The sequence below is a fragment of the Hyla sarda genome, chromosome 10, assembly GCF_029499605.1.
Source record: "Hyla sarda isolate aHylSar1 chromosome 10, aHylSar1.hap1, whole genome shotgun sequence".
NCBI classification, from domain to species: Eukaryota; Metazoa; Chordata; class Amphibia; order Anura; family Hylidae; genus Hyla; species Hyla sarda.
Window position 1 is genome coordinate 110,828,729 of NC_079198.1, and position 21,078 is coordinate 110,849,806.

At 47.0% G+C, this 21,078-nt stretch overlaps 1 protein-coding gene across 1 annotated transcript in view; it reads left to right on the forward strand.

The window, feature by feature from the left end:
- Positions 1 to 7,262: 7,262 nt before the first annotated feature.
- The window catches only part of NFRKB (nuclear factor related to kappaB binding protein), a 42,598-nt gene continuing 28,782 nt past the window's right edge, over positions 7,263 to 21,078 (forward strand). Inside the window, 11 exon segments of the mRNA XM_056543341.1 lie at positions 7,263 to 7,389; positions 11,704 to 11,848; positions 16,163 to 16,364; positions 17,894 to 18,021; positions 18,116 to 18,290; positions 18,384 to 18,415; positions 18,417 to 18,486; positions 18,676 to 18,749; positions 19,535 to 19,619; positions 20,536 to 20,722; positions 20,915 to 21,023. Of these exon segments, the coding sequence (XP_056399316.1) occupies positions 11,714 to 11,848; positions 16,163 to 16,364; positions 17,894 to 18,021; positions 18,116 to 18,290; positions 18,384 to 18,415; positions 18,417 to 18,486; positions 18,676 to 18,749; positions 19,535 to 19,619; positions 20,536 to 20,722; positions 20,915 to 21,023 (1,197 nt within the window). The 5' untranslated portion in view covers positions 7,263 to 7,389; positions 11,704 to 11,713.

The window sequence follows — 21,078 nt, forward strand, 5'->3', positions numbered from 1 at the left end:
GCAATATAGTCCCCCATATTAGGTGCAGTATAGTTCCCCCACATTAGGTGCAGTATAGTTCCCCCACATTAGGTGCAGTATGTTCCCCCACATTGGGTGCAATATAGTCCCCCACATTAGGCTTGCAGTATGTTCCCCCACATTAGGTACAATATAGTCCCCCACATTAGGTGCAGTATAATGTTCCCCCACATTAGGTGCAGTATAGTCCCCCACATTAGGTGCAGTATGTTCCCCCACATTATGTGCAGTATAGTCCCCCACATTAGGTGCAGTATGTTCCCCCACATTAAGTGCAGTATAGTCCCCCACATTAGGTGCAGTATAGTCCCCCACATTAGGTGCAGTATAGTCCCCCACATTAGATGCAGTATAGTTCCCCCACATTAGGTGCAGTATGTTCCCCCACATTAGGTGCAGTATAGTCCCCCACATTAGGTGCAGTATGTTCCCCCACATTAGGTGCAGTATGTTCCCCCACATTAGGCTGGCAGTATAGTTCCCCCACATTAGGTGCAGTATAGTCCCCCACATTAGGTGCAGTATAGTCCCCCACATTAGGTGCAGTATAGTTCCCCCACATTAGGTGCAGTATGTTCCCCCACATTAGGCTGGCAGTATAGTCCCCCAAATTACGTTGGCAGTATGTTCCCCCACAGGCATACAGCCTCCAGCCATAAAGTATGGCTGGAGGCTGTATGCCTGTGTACTGCCCCATTTCAGTGTTCCGACCACCGCTCCGGCCATAGCAGGACCGGAGGATCGGTGGTCAGAACACCGAAAGGACGCGCCGCTGGTAAACACTTACCTACTACCAGCGCGCGCGTCCTTGCTTCTTCTCTTCTGCTCCGCGCTCTGTTGCTATGGGCGCACGCATGGGACGTCAGTGACGTCGCTGCGGGCGCCTGCTTTAAAAACGCGGGCCGCAGGGACTTCAGAGGCATCCTTGTGTTCCAAAAGCATTTTTCGGAACACAGGGATGTCCTAAGGCAAAAACACCCGGCAGGCCGGGTAAATGCGCTCCGCGGGCCGCATGTGGCCCGCGGGCCGTAGTTTGAGGACCCCTGGTCTAAGACATCCATGTGAAATGGAGGGGGGGACATACACAGACACCAAAAGAAAGCTAAAGGCATGTGATGAACACTGAACAATCACAAACCTAACAAAATGGTCACAAGCCACTTGATCAATGAACAGGGGGAGGGATTTAGTTACCAAAATAGACACCCCCCTTGCAGGGGAAGAATAAGTTGAATAATAGCCCCTCGCTATCCATGCCCTTTTAAGGGCAAGCATTTTCTGACCAGTTAGATGAGTTTCTAGTAAGCAAATCAGGTCCGGGGACTGCTTTTTGACAAAGTCCAGACACAGAGCCCATTTAAATTTGGAATTAAGGCCTCTAACATTCCAACTCACAATCTTAAGTGACCCCATTATCAGTATCTGGAAAAACAATCGACAGTAGAAACACAATATGGCAGAGAACACCCTCCTCCCCCCTAAAATATCGTAGTAGTAGTAAAAGTGCACCTGGGATATAATACCACCACCTGAGGCACTCTGGGAACATACACCATGCATACCTCAGACAAAACAAAGGACCAGACATACAGACAAACTGGAGAACAAACACAGAAACAAATGCAAATCATAACAAATGCATCCCCAACAAAACCCTGTCTAACACTGTGAACTTGTGTAGACCTAGTCCCTGAAACAATAACCAACGGAGGTAGCATGAGTCCTAGCGACCCAAACAATCCCACACCCTCCCACCAACCCAACCCCAGCTAACTCACTAAGGGACCCCTTAATATGGGCAGGGAAAAAACAGAAATGAAGTCCATGGCAGGAACCTAGGGAAAGGGACCTAAAGGACAAGGCATAACCCCCTACACTAACTAACTAATGCAGTAAGTCATATAAGAGAGCAATAGGAGTAGACTTTCAGGAACTCAGTCCGGAGGGGCCATATCAGGAGCCGCATCTACCCACTGCAGAGTCTCCCATTCACCACCCTAAGACGAGCCATAACCCTATGGCGTAACGGTATCCCTTGGAACGCAGACGGAGATGAACTTCGGTAAACTTGGCCAGCTGTTTGCGCAGCTCCATGAATAGAAAGCTACCCTACTGTCATTGAAGCGCACTTCTCCTTTGATACAAACAGCTCTCAGGATAGCATCCCTGTCTCTGTAGTGGAGAAGTCTCGCCGAGAACGGTCTAGGAGGGGCCCCCGGGGGGGGGGGGGGGGGGTGTTGTGCAGTCACAGCTCCCGTCCCGGCACTCTCTCCGCCCACGCCTGTGCTCAGACGAAGCACCGGAGGCACCAGCAGAGCTTCCGCCACACCTCCGGACCAAAAAGGTGAGCTGGAGCCCAATCAGGATTACACAATCAGGGTATTCAGAGCTGGGCTAGCGGGAGCACAGCGATGGGCGACCACTCTGCTCTCCAGGCAGGCCACGCCCCCCACCCCATGTATGTTAAAGGGGTTATCCACCATAAGGTGATTTTAGTACATACCTGGAAGACAGTAATGGACATGCTTAGGAAGGATCTGCGCTTTTCTTGGGGCTAAATGGCTATGCTGTGAGATTACCATAACACTGTGGCTAGCTTTTTGTGAACTGGTATTTCCTGTTTGAGTTTTTCTTTTTTGCCTACAAATCCCATTATTCCATTTTCCTCCCTCCCACACATCAGCCACCCCACCCATTGAAATATAAAGGAGCTGCATCCATTCAAAAGACCTGTGGTTTTCAATCAGGGTGCCTACAGCTGTTGCATTAGTTGCAGTTGATCCCTCCACCCATTGAAGCAGACAGGCTCCCTGTCATCAGCTGACTAGTGAGTCACGTCTCGGCCGCATTGCAAACTGGGAAAAATCTGAGACAACAGTCTTTTGTATGCTGTTAAAAATAAATATTGAGGTAGAAATCACATAAGAATTGTGAGAAAACCGTCACACACAGGTACAGACACTATATTATGAACTACACTAAATCTACAGCCCCTGTAGCATAGTCAAATAAAAAAAATTCCAGGAATACCCCTTTAAAGGGGTACTTTGGGGGGAAAACTTTTTTTTTTTTTATCAACTGGTGCCAGAAAGTTAAACAGATTTGTAAATTACTTCTATTAAAAAAAATCTTAATCCTTCCAGTACTTATCAGCTGCTGAATACCACAGAGGAAATTCATTTATTTTTGGAACACAGAGCTCTCTGCTGACATCATGACCACAGTGCTCTCTGCTGACATCTCTGTCCATTTAAGGAACTGTCCAGAGCAGCAAATGTTTTCTATGGGGAATTTCTCCTACTCTGGACAGTTCTTAAAATGGACAGAGATGTCAGCAGAGAGCACTGTGGTCATGAGGTCAGCAGAGAGCTGTGTGTTCCAAAAAGAAAAGAATTTCCTCTGTAGTATTCAGCAGCTAATAAGTACTGAAAGGATTAAGATTTTTTAATAGAAGTAATTTACAAATCTGTTAAAAGAAAATGGGGCTCAAAGGTCAAAGATATTTGGTTTAAAATAATAATTAATATTTTTTAGTATAGAATGATAATAGATTAAATAGGGAATGTACAGGGCCCTTGTACACCCCTAATTAATTTAAATTAATGCAAAATTATAAGATATAATAAAAACAACAATAAATATATCAACTAAAAAATATTCTGCGACTTGAGCCTGTAATATCAGTATAGCAATCTAATAATCATATGGAACAACAATTCTCAATGCCAATGTTCATTCGATTGTTCCTGTTCTCAGTGATCTTCAATATAAGGCAGATACAATGTAGCAGCTACAGATATACAATTAATCAATTGATGCAATGATATTGTATCTTTCCAGACAGTGATCGCCCGATCCAACAGAAGCAATGTAGCGCTTGGTGATCAGTAGCAAGTTGATTAACAGTCAATCAAGATCACTCCTTATAAATCTTTGTGTATATCACACATTCAAAAGTCATATTAAATCAGCCAACTTGCAATGTACTCCATAAAATGCTCACCACTCCATGGATCTCCCTTATGTGTAGTTCTGTATGCCGGCTGTATAGGATCTTTCGCCCGGTGCCTTGCCTCAGTCAGGGATCGCACTGCTGGAGTCTCGGCCAACTCCTAAGAACGCAGCACTTGGTGGTGGGCACCGTTTGGGGGGACTGCAGCGCTGTCAATCGGAGTTCCTTGGTCGGACCAGCTGGGAATGGTGGCGGTCAGCAGGCACAAAGTCCTTATTATAGATGGCCCGATCGGCTTCTTACTTGCAATTCATGTAACGGCTGTATGCTGTATACAAAGTGAATAACCCGGCGGCGTTCCTCGTGCACAAGTCGCGCGCTCGGGAGATGCCGCACTGTAATGGATATCTTGGATCTGTCGGATGATCACTGTTAATGTCAGGCTAGTGTTCTATATTGTCAGGCTCAACATCGCATATTTATGATTGCTGCCCGGGCTCCAAAAAAAAAAAAAATGAAAATGAACCATCTCTCGCCTTCCTGGGTTCCCGCGAAGCGCCACTACAGCTGATCGGTCCTCCGGTCCATCCTCTTCATACTTCCGGGTGTAACGAAGCGTCTCATGGCGCTCAGCCTATTGCTGGCTGAGGCTGAACATCACGGCGGCCGGCGATAGGCGTGGCCCCATGTGATGCTTCGTTACACCCGGAAGTATGAAGAGGATGGACCGGAGGACCGATCAGCTGTAGTGGCGCTCCGCGGGAACCCAGGAAGGTGAGAGATGGTTCATTTTAATTTTTTTTTGCTGCCCGGGCAGGACGGAGCAGGAATACTCTGCACCAGACTACTCCTTTAATGGGATTCTGCTGCACCATGCACATGGCGGTTATCCCGAGTCTAGCCTGCGCTGAAAGAACTGACATGTCAATTCTGTCAGAGGAATCTGCTCAGAAATGCACTGCTCTCTATGGAGGTGGCACATTTCTTAAAGGGGTAGTCCGGCGCTAAGACATCTTGTCCCCTATCCAAAGGATAGGGGATAAGATGCCTGATCGTGGGGGTCCCGCCGCTGGAGACTCCCGTGATCTTGCATGCAGCACCCCCATTACAATCACTCCCCGGAGCGTGTTCGCTCCGGGTCTGATTACTGACGATCACGGGGGCCGGAGCATTGTGATGTGACGTCATGCTCCACCCCCTAAATGCAAGCCTATGGGAGAAGGCGTGGCAGCTGTCAGATTTATTTTCCATGATATGATATATGATCGATATTGTTTCTTTTATATAATAGTTTCAGCACAGCCATAATCAGTGACTCCAGCTTAGGCTGCATTCACACCACGTTTTTGCAAAACAGTTCCCTCATACGTTTTCAATGTGAAAAGCGTATGGAACCGTATTGAAAACCATATGCCAAAAGATGCATCAGGTTGTGTCCGTTTTGCATCCTGTACGGTTTTGTCAGTTTTTTTCCCGTACCCAAAATCATAGTCTACCACGGTTTTTGGTCCGGGTGAAAAACTGTACTAAACCGTATACGTTTTTTTTTTTTTAAATGGGGGTCAATGGGAACCGTACAGAACCGTATGTGCATACAGTTCCATCCAGTTTTTACCATACGGTTTTTGACTTTGCAGTTTTTTTTTTCTTGGAATTTCAATCAAACAAGTGAAACTTTATTTATAATGGAGTGAAAAGTTCAAAACGTACACGTTTTTTTCATAAAAAACGGATGCAACCGGACATCATTTTTTAAACCGTATAAGGGTTAAAATTTGTACACGTTTTGATAGTTTAGTCAGGTTTTGAGGAATCCGTTTTTCATCAAAAACCTGATTCGGGAACTGTATTGCAAAATCGTGGTGCGAATGCAGCCTTAGCTGTGTTGTCCATTGTAGTCTGACATCTACCTCATCAGAAGTTTAGGCTGCTGCAGTGTCCACCATGCTTTACATTTTATTATTTATTTAGGTTGGCAGAATAATTGATAACTTGCTAATGACAATCAGTAAGGTGAAAGCTTATCAGAAGACTTGTGCACATAGACTGAGGGGGGAGAGGCCGAGGAGGGCTGCACATCCAGATCTGTAATAACCATCCCTGTCATACACTAAACCTGCATGTATCCCATCCCTGTCATACACTAAACCTGCATGTATCCCATCCGTCATACACTAAACCTGCATGTATCCCATCCCTGTCATACACTAAACCTGCATGTATCCCATCCCTGTCATACACTAAACCTGCATGTATCCCATCCCTGTCATACACTAAACCTGCATGTATCCCATCCCTGTCATACACTAAACCTGCATGTATCCCATCCCTGTCATACACTAAACCTGCATGTATCCCATCCGTCATACACTAAACCTGCATGTATCCCATCCGTCATACACTAAACCTGCATGTATCCCATCCCTGTCATACACTAAACCTGCATGTATCCCATCCCTGTCATACACTAAACCTGCATGTATCCCATCCCTGTCATACACTAAACCTGCATGTATCCCATCCCTGTCATACACTAAACCTGCATGTATCCCATCCGTCATACACTAAACCTGCATGTATCCCATCCCTGTCATACACTAAACCTGCATGTATCCCATCCCTGTCATACACTAAACCTGCATGTATCCCATCCCTGTCATACACTAAACCTGCATGTATCCCATCCCTGTCATACACTAAACCTGCATGTATCCCATCCCTGTCATACACTAAACCTGCATGTATCCCATCCCTGTGATACACTAAACCTGCATGTATCCCATCCCTGTCATACACTAAACCTGCATGTATCCCATCCGTCATACACTAAACCTGCATGTATCCCATCCCTGTGATACACTCTGCTAAACCTGCATGTATCCCATCCCTCTGATACACTCTGCATATATCCCATCCCTGTGATACACTCTGCTAAACCTGCATGTATCCCATCCCTGTGATACACTCTGCTGAACCTGCATGTATCCCATCCCTATGATACACCCTGCATGTATCCCATCCCTATGATACACCCTGCATGTATCCCATCCCTATGATACACCCTGCATGTATCCCATCCCTATGATACACCCTGCATGTATCCCATCCCTATGATACACCCTGCATGTATCCCATCCCTGTGATACACTCTGCTAAACCTGCATGAATCCCATCCCTGTGATACACTCTGCTGGCTCATGGCCGTTTGATGAGAAGCAGCTTTCTGCGGACAACTCTGCCCGGAGTGTACAGGAAGTGTTTCCCACGTGCGGTTGTTTGCTTCCGGTAGGTCACTTCCGGAAAGGAGGGCGGAAGCCGGTACCGGGCAGGATGTCCCGGAGATTGAGGAGTCTTCGAGCAGAACGATGTGGAGGGATCAATGTACATGAGGAGAGGAGGTGAAGACACACCGGGAGGTGAGAGGCGACAGAAGGGCAGATAGCGAGGGGGAGGGGCAGGTATGTGTCATATACATGGGGGAGTAGAGGGGCAGGTATGTGTCATATACATGGGGGAGTAGAGGGGCAGGTATGTGTCATATACATGGGGAGTAGAGGGGCAGGTAGTGTGTCGTATACATGGGGGGGGGGGGTAGAGGGGCAGGTATGTGTCATATACATGGGGGAGTAGAGGGGCAGGTATGTGTCATATACAGGGGGGAGTAGACGGGCAGGTATGTGTCATATACATGGGGGAGTAGAGGGGCAGGTATGTGTCATATACATGGGGGAGTAGAGGGGCAGGTATGTGTCATATACATGGGGAGTAGAGGGGCAGGTATGTGTCATATACATGGGGAGTAGAGGGGCAGGTATGTGTCATATACATGGGGGGGTAGAGGGGCAGGTATGTGTCATATACATGGGGGGGGTAGAGGGGCAGGTATGTGTCATATACATGGGGGAGTAGAGGGGCAGGTATGTGTCATATACAGGGGGGAGTAGAGGGGCAGGTATGTGTCATATACATGGGGGAGTAGAGGGGCAGGTATGTGTCATATACATGGGGAGTAGAGGGGCAGGTATGTGTCATATACATGGGGAGTAGAGGGGCAGGTATGTGTCATATACATGGGGGGGTAGAGGGGCAGGTATGTGTCATATACATGGGGGGGTAGAGGGGCAGGTATGTGTCATATACATGGGGGGGGTAGAGGGGCAGGTATGTGTCATATACATGGGGGGGGTAGAGGGGCAGGTATGTGTCATATACATGGGGGAGTAGAGGGGCAGGTATGTGTCATATACATGGGGGAGTAGAGGGGCAGGTATGTGTCATATACATGGGGGAGTAGAGGGGCAGGTATGTGTCATATACATGGGGGAGTAGAGGGGCAGGTATGTGTCATATACATGGGGGAGTAGAGGGGCAGGTATGTGTCATATACATGGGGGAGTAGAGGGGCAGGTATGTGTCATATACATGGGGAGTAGAGGGGCGGGTATGTGTCATATACATGGGGGGTAGAGGGGCGGGTATGTGTCATATACATGGGGGGGTAGAGGGGCAGGTATGTGTCATATACATGGGGGGGGTAGAGGGGCAGGTATGTGTCATATACATGGGGGGGGGTAGAGGGGCAGGTATGTGTCATATACATGGGGGAGTAGAGGGGCAGGTATGTGTCATATACATGGGGGAGTAGAGGGGCAGGTATGTGTCATATACATGGGGGAGTAGAGGGGCAGGTATGTGTCATATACATGGGGGAGTAGAGGGGCAGGTATGTGTCATATACATGGGGGAGTAGAGGGGCGGGTATGTGTCATATACATGGGGAGTAGAGGGGCGGGTATGTGTCATATACATGGGGGGTAGAGGGGCAGGTATGTGTCATATACATGGGGGGGTAGAGGGGCAGGTATGTGTCATATACATGGGGGGTAGAGGGGCAGGTATGTGTCATATACATGGGGGGTAGAGGGGCAGGTATGTGTCATATACATGGGGGGTAGAGGGGCAGGTATGTGTCATATACATGGGGGGGGTAGAGGGGCAGGTATGTGTCATATACATGGGGGAGTAGAGGGGCAGGTATGTGTCATATACATGGGGGAGTAGAGGGGCAGGTATGTGTCATATACATGGGGGAGTAGAGGGGCAGGTATGTGTCATATACATGGGGGGTAGAGGGGCAGGTATGTGTCATATACATGGGGGAGTAGAGGGGCAGGTATGTGTCATATACATGGGGGAGTAGAGAGGCAGGTATGTGTCATATACATGGGGGAGTAGAGGGGCAGGTATGTGTCATATACATGGGGGAGTAGAGGGGCAGGTATGTGTCATATACATGGGGGAGTAGAGGGGCAGGTATGTGTCATATACATGGGGGAGTAGAGGGGCAGGTATGTGTCATATACATGGGGGAGTAGAGGGGCAGGTATGTGTCATATACATGGGGGGTAGAGGGGCAGGTATGTGTCATATACATGGGGGGCAGAGGGGCAGGTATGTGTCATATACATGGGGGAGTAGAGGGCAGGTATGTGTCATATACATGGGGGAGTAGAGGGGCAGGTATGTGTCATATACATGGGGGAGTAGAGGGGCAGGTATGTGTCATATACATGGGGGGGTAGAGGGGCAGGTATGTGTCATATACATGGGGGGGTAGAGGGGCAGGTATGTGTCATATACATGGGGGGGGGTAGAGGGGCAGGTATGTGTCATATACATGGGGGGGTAGAGGGGCAGGTATGTGTCATATACATGGGGGGTAGAGGGGCAGATATGTGTCATATACATGGGGGAGTAGAGGGGCAGGTATGTGTCATATACATGGGGGAGTAGAGGGGCAGGTATGTGTCATATACATGGGGGGTAGAGGGGCAGGTATGTGTCATATACATGGGGGGCAGAGGGGCAGGTATGTGTCATATACATGGGGGAGTAGAGGGCAGGTATGTGTCATATACATGGGGGAGTAGAGGGGCAGGTATGTGTCATATACATGGGGGAGTAGAGGGGCAGGTATGTGTCATATACATGGGGGGGCAGAGGGGCAGGTATGTGTCATATACATGGGGGGGCAGAGGGGCAGGTATGTGTCATATACATGGGGGGGGCAGAGGGGCAGGTATGTGTCATATACATGGGGGGGGTAGAGGGGCAGGTATGTGACATATACATGGGGGGGGGTAGAGGGGCAGGTATGTGTCATATACATGGGGGGGTAGAGGGGCAGGTATGTGTCATATACATGGGGGGTAGAGGGGCAGGTATGTGTCATATACATGGGGGGGTAGAGGGGCAGGTATGTGTCATATACATGGGGGAGTAGAGGGGCAGGTATGTGTCATATACATGGGGGGGTAGAGGGGCAGGTATGTGTCATATACATGGGGGGGTAGAGGGGCAGGTATGTGTCATATACATGGGGGGGTAGAGGGGCAGGTATGTGTCATATACATGGGGGGGCAGAGGGGCAGGTATGTGTCATATACATGGGGGGGGCAGAGGGGCAGGTATGTGTCATATACATGGGGGGGGTAGAGGGGCAGGTATGTGTCATATACATGGGGGGTAGAGGGGCAGGTATGTGTCATATACATGGGGGGGGGTAGAGGGGCAGGTATGTGTCATATACATGGGGGGGTAGAGGGGCAGGTATGTGTCATATACATGGGGGGGGGTAGAGGGGCAGGTATGTGTCATATACATGGGGGGGGGGGTAGAGGGGCAGGTATGTGTCATATACATGGGGGGGGGGGGGTAGAGGGGCAGGTATGTGTCATATACATGGGGGGGGGGGTAGAGGGGCAGGTATGTGTCATATACATGGGGGGGGGTAGAGGGGCAGGTATGTGTCATATACATGGGGGGGGGGTAGAGGGGCAGGTATGTGTCATATACATGGGGGGTAGAGGGGCAGGTATGTGTCATATACATGGGGGGTAGAGGGGCAGGTATGTGTCATATACATGGGGGGTAGAGGGGCAGGTATGTGTCATATACATGGGGGGTAGAGGGGCAGGTATGTGTCATATACATGGGGGGTAGAGGGGCAGGTATGTGTCATATACATGGGGGGTAGAGGGGCAGGTATGTGTCATATACATGGGGGGGGGGTAGAGGGGCAGGTAGTGTGTCATATACATGGGGGGGGGGTAGAGGGGCAGGTAGTGTGTCATATACATGGGGGGGGGGTAGAGGGGCAGGTATGTGTCATATACATGGGGGGGGGGTAGAGGGGCAGGTATGTGTCATATACATGGGGGGGTAGAGGGGCAGGTATGTGTCATATACATGGGGGGGTAGAGGGGCAGGTATGTGTCATATACATGGGGGAGTAGAGGGGCAGGTATGTGTCATATACATGGGGGAGTAGAGGGGCAGGTATGTGTCATATACATGGGGGAGTAGAGGGGCAGGTATGTGTCATATACATGGGGGAGTAGAGGGGCAGGTATGTGTCATATACATGGGGGAGTAGAGGGGCAGGTATGTGTCATATACATGGGGGGCAGAGGGGCAGGTATGTGTCATATACAAGGGGGAGTAGAGGGGCAGGTATGTGTCATATACATGGGGAGTAGAGGGGCAGGTATGTGTCATATACATGGGGGGCAGAGGGGCAGGTATGTGTCATGTAGATGGGTGGGGGGTGGAGTGGCAGGCAGTGTGTCATGTAGAATGTAAGCTTGTGTGGCTTTTACTCTCAGGGGAGGTCTTTAGAGAGGTAGGACTGAGCAGCTCCCACCATTTATCCGCCATGTTTTCCCCACCAGCTGAGAACACATGGATTCCCTGGACACGATGCTAAGCGATCCCCTGGACCTGGGGCCCTGCCTGACCAGCAATGGGACGGGGATTATGGAGCCGTGCTTACTTGGAGGAACAAGAGTCAGTCTTCCAGAGGATTTGCTGGAGGATGTAAGTGCACTACCTCTATATACATCCGCCATCCCATTCTCTAGAGAGCAGTCCAGTAATACATGCCCTGTGTCTGATGATTTAGCCATTCCTAGTCTCACAGAAGAGGCCAGACACAACACGCAGCAGTGTCATGTAGGATGGGGGTCTGGTGACCAATCTAGTACCCACACCTATCTCTAGAACGAGAGTCCCCTGACCACCTCCGCCTGCCACAGGGGCCATGAAGCCATGATTTTATGAGGTGGGAATACCCCTCTGCTTGATGTCAGTGAATGGGAACATTCTTGTTTACAGCTGTCAGTTTGTTCTTTGAAGAAGCCAGTGTCAGTGGTGAAACATGTTGGAGTGTGACACTTTCTGATCTTATATTGCAGTTCCTGGCTCTCTGTAGTTTGTGCCATACACTAATCAAGCATTGGGGTTGCTAAAATAGGTGGAGAATGCCACATTAGTGTTTTGTGACTGTGGTGCACAACATGTTCACTGACACATAAGGTGTATATATTAGCCCTCATTAAGGCACAAACACATTTTGAAAGGGTACTCCGGTAGAAAACTTTTTTTTTTTTTTTTTTATCAACTGGTGCCAGAAAGTTAAACAGATTTGTAAATTACTTCTATTAAAAAAAAATCTTAATCCTTCCAGTACTTATTAGCTGCTGAATACTACAGAGGAAATTATTTTCGGAGCACAGTGCTCTCTGCGGACATCGTGACCACAGTGCTCTCTGCTGACATCTCTGTCCATTTTAGGAACTGTCTAGAGCAGCATATGTTTGCAACGGGGATTTTCTCCTGCTCTGGACAGTCCTTAAAATGGACAGAGATGTCAGCAGAGAGCACTGTGGTCATGATGTCAGCAGAGAGCTGTGTGTTCCAAAAAGAAAAGAAGTTCCTCTGTAGTATTCAGCAGCTAATAAGTACTGGAAGGACTAAGATTTTTTAATAGAAGTCATTTACAAATCTGTTTAACTTTCTGGCACCAGTTTGTAAAGAGAAAGAAATTCCACCGGAGTACCCCTTTACGTCTTCACTAGACTCTAAATCATTGTTTCCCAATCAGGGTGCTTCCAGCTGTTGCAAAACTACAACTCCCAGCATGCTCGGACAGCCTTCGGCTGTCCGGGCATCCTGGGAGTTGTAGTTTTGCAACAGCTGGAGGCACCCTGATTGGGAAACAATGCTCTAAATACACGTTAATAGTCACCAATATTTAAGTAACATAATAACAAATTTAAACTGTAACCTAGTTATCGTGCAGTGAGTGACTGAGCTGCAGTCAATTGTAGAGGTTTTGTCACTAGCAACACCCCTGAAACTGAGCGTGGTACAAAATTTGAGACCACAGGGACTGTTTTTAATCACCCGTGATATGAGAAGAATCCACTTACCCCCATGGGGTTATCTGTTGTATAATTGAAGCACCTTCACGTGTGTCAGGCTAAGTTTCCACTTTTTTTTCTGGCAGTTTTTGGAATACAGCCACTGCAGTTTTTGAGCCAAAGTCAGAAGTGGATCCATAAGGGAGGAGAAGTATAAGTCCTTCCTTTATATGTCCTATTCCTTTTGAATGCACTTCTGGCTTTGGCTCAAAAACTGCAGTGGCAGATATCCAAAAACTGCCAGAAAAAAAAAACAAGTGGAAACTTAGCCTCAGAGGGCTCAATTTGTTGTTGGTAGAAATAGCCGTCACTCAAAGAGCATGGTTTAGACCGTACGTGTCACGCGTGCAGCCTTCGGCTAGGATTCCACTTTTTTTTTTCCAGAGTTTTTTTCCACTGGAAAAAACGCCAGTGCAATTTCCTACATCTGTCGTTTTTGCATTTGAGTTGAAATTGCATTTTTGTCCCCATTGGTGTTTTTTTTTTTTTTTTTTAAATGTGTTGGGTACACACAAAAAATAAAAAAGGATGCAGTAGGGATGGGAACAAATTTATTTAAGGAAATTAAATTTTTTTTATAATTAACTTTTAATTAATTTTTAATAAAGTGTGTGGGTGTGTTTCACTTTTTTTTCTCAAATTTTTTTACATTTTTTTTAGGTAGTACTACTACTCCCAGCATGGAACAGACTTTTCCATGATGGGAGTAGTAGTACCTGCACTAATAGACCTATCGCCCAGGGTCTCAATCCTGACACCAGAAGTGATCGTCCATAATATAGCAGAGATGCGGAGCGGCTCTATACAGCGTTTTTCTTGCCGTTTTTCCCCCAAAAAACAATTGGAATTCCAGCCTTACAGCTGTTTTAAGACTAAAACTCCCAGCATGACCGAGTGTCAGAACATCCCTTGTATGAACACACATTCCATAATAACAAATGCTTAATAATATTCATGTGCTTGATACACCAGCAATAAACAGGATATGTGCAGAATAGGTATTTGTTTCTATGTGTTCTTTTCCTTCTAAAATTCAAACTCCCACTGACCATTGTATTAGTTACACCTGTTCAATTGCTTGTTAAAGCAAATAGTTAGTCAGCCAACCACATGGCAGCAACTTGCTGAATTTCAAACTGAACATCAGAATATGGAAAAAAGGGGATTTAAGTGACTTTAAAGGGGTACTCCAGTGGAATTTTTTTTAACTCAACTTGTGCCAGAAAGTTATACAGATTTGTAAATTACTTTTATTTAAAAATCTTAATCCTTCCAGTACTTATCAGCTGTTGTATGCTCCATAGGAAGTTGTTTACTTTTTGAATTTCTTTTCAGTCTGACCACAGTGCTCTCTGCTGACACCTCTGTCCATATCAGGAACTGTCCAGAGCAGGAGAGGTTTGCTATGGGGATTTCTCCTACTCTGGACAGTTCCTGACATGGACAGAGGTGTCAGCAGAGAGCGCTGTGGTCAGACTGGAAAGAAATTCAAAAAGTAAAGAACTTCCTCTGTATTTTACAGCAGCTGATAAGTACTGGAAGGGTTAAGATTTTTTTTTAAATAGAAGTAAAATTCAAATCTGTATAACTTTCTGGCACCAGTTGATTTTAAAAGAAATGTTTTCCAGTGGAGTGCCCCTTTAAATGTGGCATGGTTGATGGTGCCAGACGGGCTGGTCTGAGTATTTCAGAAACTGCTGATCTACTGGGATTTTCATGCAAAACCATCTATAGGGTTTCCTGTCTACAATGGTATGAACACATATTCCATAGGACCAGTAAACTGTACATATTTCTTATTCATTCTAGGTCTATTAAAGGGGTACTCCGCCCCTGGCATCTTATCCCCTATCCAAAGGATAGGGGATGAGATGTTAGATCGCCGCGGTCCCGCTGCTGGGGACCCCGGGGATCGCTGCTGCGGCACCCCGCTATAATTACTGCGCAGAGCGAGTTCGCTCTGTGCGTAATGACAGGCGATACAGGGGCCGGAGCAGCGTGACGTCATGGCTCCGCCCCTCATGACATCACGGCCCGTCCCCTTAATGCAAGTCTATGACAGGGGGCATGACGACAGCCGCGCCCCCTTCCCATAGACTTGTATTGACGGGGGCGGAGCCGTGACGTAAAGATGCTCCGGCCCCTGTACTGCCCATCATTACGTGCAGAGCGAACTCTCTCTGCGCAGTAATAATAGCGGGGTGCTGCAGCAGTGATCCCCAGGGTCCCCAGCAGCGGGACCCCGGCGATCTGACATCTTATCCCCTATCCTTTGGATAGGGGATAAGATGTCTGGGGGCGGAGTACCCCTTTAAGCACAGGGATATTTTTAGGCTTCAGTTTCTAAAAAATGTCTGTACATTCCCCTAAACACTACAAATATATCCTTTTCATTCAAGGTCCGGCAAACTAAGGCAACCCTTGATACCTCTTCTTGTTTATTCCCCTATACCAGTGGTCTTTAACCTGTGGACCTCCAGATGTTGCAAAACTACAACTCCCAGCATGCCCGGACAGCCAACGGCTGTCCGGGCATGCTGGGAGTTGTAGTTTTGCAACATCTGGAGGTCCACAGGTTGGAGACCGCTGCCCTATACATTATAATCTTTATTATTTTTCTTCATTCACTATAGGATTTTCCCTCCTGTTAGTTCCCAATTCTGATTAGCGTTTACCTATCTGTTTCCAGGAAAGTTTGGTGCAACCGCTAAGATTAAAGTAGCAGCTAAAACAGAGATACTTACCCAGGTTCTTGAATGGAAATTGTCTTTATAGTTAGACTGTGCCTGGGATTGGTAGTAGAGCAGTGGATGATTTGGAGGGCGGGGGAGGGGGTGTACTGGTGACATGAAGGGGATAAAAGGAGCATGGTGAGGATGATGGGAGTGGTCTTTGGGATCTTAGTGTTTCCCCTTCTCTCTACTCATAGCCTGAACTCTTCTTTGATGTGGTCAGCATGGACACCTGGAAGAACGTCTTATCGGACTCACAGCGGGAGCACCTCAGCCAGTTTCTTCCATCCTTTCCTGAGAACAACTCGGAACAGCAGGAGCAGGTGGTCCGTTCCCTCTTCAGGGGGGAAAACTTCCGCTTTGGAAATCCTCTGCACACGGCCCAAAAGCTCTTCAGGGGTGAGTTCCGCTCCTCACGTGCCACCAAGAAATTCTGGAACTCTGATTTGCTGTGTGTTTCAATTCCAGATATTTTCTTGCTGTCAGAGAATGGGGACATTGTTGTCTACCTATCTTTTTTTTTTTTATGTATTTATTTTTTTATTCAAAGTGTAAAACCACAATACAGGCTGATCCTACTTTTTTTTTAATGATTTAATTTTCAAAATTACATACATTAAAACAACCATTTGGAACCTAAGAGTAAAATAAAAAGTAAAAAAAAAATAAAAAATAACTATCCTAATGTAGAGTGAATCTTTCATCTATAGATAATGCAAAGAACTGCAGACATGGACATACAACTGATAGGGAGCTAAAATAAATGATGCCTGTCTTTTAGCTGATGGTTATTTGCAGAGTTATAAAATAATAGTTTTTCTTCTAAATACAACTGTCGAAATGGCTGGGCTGAGCTGCATCATGCATGCCTCCTCCCTCCTCTGCATGATTGATGTACAATCCTCATGCTGGAAGCCAAATCCTGTATTTCAGTCATACAGGTTTGGCTCACTTATACAGTGACCCCCCTACTTACGATGGCCCCGACATACAATCATTTCAACATACGATGGCGTCTCAGAGGCCATCGCATGTTGAAGGCAGCATCAACATACAATGCTTTTGAGTGACTGCTTCAGCTGCCACCGGATAGCCGTTTACGGTGCCCCGTGTGGTCCGCTGACGATCACTTACCTGTCCTCGGGGCTCCGGCGCGTCCTCTTCAGGATCCCCTGCATCGTCGGCGCTCTCCATCGTCGTCATCACGTCGCTGCGCACCGCCGTCCCGTCATCCAATAGGAGCGGTGTGTGTAACGACGTGATGGCGGCGACAGAGAGCGAGGATGCCAGGGAAGCAGAGGCCTTGCCGGAGCGTCGGGGACGCGGCAACAGCGATGGAAGGCGACATCCGGTGGTGACGGTCCGGAGCGGTGGGGACACATGAGTATAACCTCCAAAACCAGTGGTCTTCAACCTGCGGACCTTCAGATGTTGCAAAACTACAACTCCCAGCATGCCCGGACAGCCGTTGGCTGTCCGGGCATGCTGGGTGTTGTAGTTTTGCAACATCTTGAGGTCCGCAGGTTGTAGACCACTGTCCTATACTTTACATTGCACGGATCCCTCAACATACGATGGTTTCAACAAACGATGGTCCATTTGGAACGGATTACCATCGTATGTTGAGGGACCACTGTATATCTCACCATCTATGATTCGTGGTTCCATTTAGGCTGGTGTCACATCACACGAAGTGTGATTTTATATTGCTGGGGCACATTGCAGTTCTTGCAGCAGTTTTCTGTTCAAATGGAACAACCAAATGTAAAAGAAGGACATATACTTCCTCCTCCTCCTTCTGGAATGTCTCAATAATCTGCATCAAAAACTGCAGTGGCTTGTTTCCAAAAATTACTTAATGCCTCTAGATAGCAAAGTCAAAGAATAAACCTGTTCTAAATGATTCTTGTCTTCTCTCTGCCTGTCAGATGGTCACCTGAACCCGGAGGTGGTGAAGTATCGACAGCTGTGTCTCAAGTCTCAGTATAAGCGATACCTGACATCTCAGCAGCAGTATTTCCACAACTTACTGAAGCAAATCCTGGCATCCAGGCAGGTAGGTCATCCTCCCCCGTCTGAGGTGATGTGTCGTCTCTGTGCTTGTGTCATGAGTCTGAATGGGTCAGCCCTGCTCTCTGTGCTGTTTAAAGGAACTTTTAGATGTTGCAAGGAAGAAAGGTCCAGACCTGGTGCTGAAGAGGAAGCTAGCCTCCCTGCGGAACTCCCCAGAGGAAAGAGAGCGGCGGGCACAGCGGCGTTACCTGAAGATCCTGCGAGAGGTGAAGGAGGAGTGTGGGGATGCTACTCTGTCCTCAGAGGAGGAAGGTGAGGATCAAGAGCCTTAGGGGTCCTTGTGTAGATCACCCAGTGACACCCCCAAAGCAGTAGTTATAATGAAGTCTCTTCCTTCATGTTTAGATTTGAGCTCTTGGTTACCGGGGTCACCCACCCCAGTTGCCTGGAGCTGCTGTTCCTCTCCGCTCAGTCCAGACACTCTCCACTCAGGACATGAAGACCGCAGGTAAGTCTTGGTAAATATGGCGTGTTTTGGACTCTGTTTAAACCACAAAATCTAAGCCTCCTGTAAGAGTAGATTTGCATCACTTTTCTTTCACTATTTTCTGGAATAAAACGGAATACATTTTTTGGATTCTTTGTGTCACTTTAAAAAATTTTTTACACATTATTTATTTTGTTTCTTTTTATAAAGACAAAGTTGAACTGACAGAGCGTGACTTAAAGCTGTTGTTGCGAAAACACCGGGAGAAGAGAAAACATCAACCGGTAAGTAACCTAAAGGTGTAACATGTCAGATCAGCAGTACAGGACAAGATTCTGGATGAATGTGAATACATCACTGAGGATACTGCTGTTCTTACCCTTTTCTATACCCGGAGGAGGGAGAGGAACTCCCCAGAGGTGCTTCTTCTTGGTTTTAATAGTAGTGGAAAGGGAGGCTGTGTGTGATGTCTCCAGCTGTCTGGTTTTATGTCACTGAAGCCTAATTCTTGTATAGCAAACAGCTCTGTATCTTCCTATTGGACTTTGTTTTAGTCACTCACATTATTCAAAGCTAACACTTGCTGTCAGCTGTCCTACTCAAGTGCAGGGTTTTTCAGTGTTTAGAAACCTTTAATGTCAAACAAACATGAAGAAAATATAGAGGAACAGAAGACAAAAAAAGTGAAAGCTCATTTACAGATGACTGGGCACCCCTGAATGAAATTTGTCAGGACTAGGCCCATTCCTTATATAGAAGACTCCATGCAGTGATAAATGCTAAAAGATTTGTGTGCAATATTGGATGGGGTTAAAATGGAGGGGAATGATGAATCTTGTAATATGGGACAGTTACAGATGACATTCACATGACTTCATTAATGGACAGAGGCCACAAATCTTTGATTGTGTAGATCAGTGTTTCCAATGAGGGCGCCTCCAGCTGTTGCAAAACTACAACTCCCCACATGCCTTTGGCTGTCCGAGGATGCTGGGAGTTGTAGTTTTGCAACAGCTGAGGCACCCTGGTTGGGAAACACTGATGTAGATCATTTCTATCTCTGTTGCAGGATCATCCGGATCTCATGACGGATGACGTGACCATGAATGATATCATGACTCGGGTTAATGCTGGCAGAAAGAATTCTCTGGCAGGTAAAAGACTCTTCGTAAATCTGGATAAAATGGGGTCCACAGCTTAGGGCCCCATAGCAGAATGTTGCCCCAGTATAATATGTAAGTAATGTATGAACACAGTTACTCAATCAGCAGAATAGTGAGTGCAGCTCTATAGTAATAATACCATTCTTTAGTAATAATACCATTATATGTACATTTGTAATATACATTGGTTAAAAAATGTGTATATTTTTGCTCCTACAGTTATTGCCTGTGTGTCTCTATGAGGAGTCCAAATACAGGAAGTGAGAGTAGACAAGCGGGGCTCTGTGCACTGAGGACAAGCGGGGCTCTGTGCACTGAGGACAAGCGGGGCTCTGTGCACTGAGGACAAGCGGGGCTCTGTGCACTGAGGACAAGCGGGGCTCTGTGCACTGAGGACAAGCGGGGCTCTGTGCACTGAGGACAAGCGGGGCTCTGTGCACTGAGGACAAGCGGGGCTCTGTGCACTGAGGACAAGCGGGGCTCTGTGCACTGAGGACAAGCGGGGCTCTGTGCACTGAGGACAAGCGGGGCTCTGTGCACTGAGGACAAGCGGGGCTCTGTGCACTGAGGACAAGCGGGGCTCTGTGCACTGAGGACAAGCGGGGCTCTGTGCACCGATGCTCTGACACTCTCCGGACTCACACATTAGGATGATTGACAAGCCAGGAGTCTGCACAGAGCCCTGCTTGTCCCGCCCTCACTTCCTGTATTTGGACTCCTCACAAAGACACATAGGCAATAGCTGCAGGTACAGCATTTTGTTCACCCAAAAATATACATAATTTTTAATCATTGTATATTATAAATATACATATAATGGTATTATCTACATTATATAAAAAGTTTTTGTTGATGACAGGTACACTTTAATTTAGATTTCTGACTTTATTTTGTATTCTTTTTTCAGCCCTCTTTGATTTGGCTACTATGAAGAGAAGAGTGAAGGAGCGAGATGAAAGGAAAAAGAAGAAGATGAAACCTATTAAGACAGAGCCAGATGATTACCCAGAAGTCCCCGAAGAAACGGACATGATGCCAGCGCTGATGCCCAGTGACCAGTCTGTTCCCACCCCTTTGACTGTAGTAAAGGAGGAGTAAGTCCCATCCTCATTCTTTTGTATGATTTGCTGGGAGGCAGTGACTTCTGTATATGTCCTATCAATATGTGTGTTGTTTACATGACGCTTCATAGAATTATTGATACTAGACAGTGGATAAGATAGCCCCCTCCTCCACTGCCTAACTGCATTTATTGATTCTAAACTAGTTTTGTTCTTATTCTATAGACCCATGGATGATGTGAAGCCGCCACTAATGTTCAATGAGATCTCGGCCAGCTTCTTCACGCTGTTACTGGATATCCTCATGGTGGAGGGCCCCTCCAGTCTCATGCTGGTAAGAGGTGGACATGATGCCTTCGTTTGGTTTATTTCACTTTATTAATGCTCCT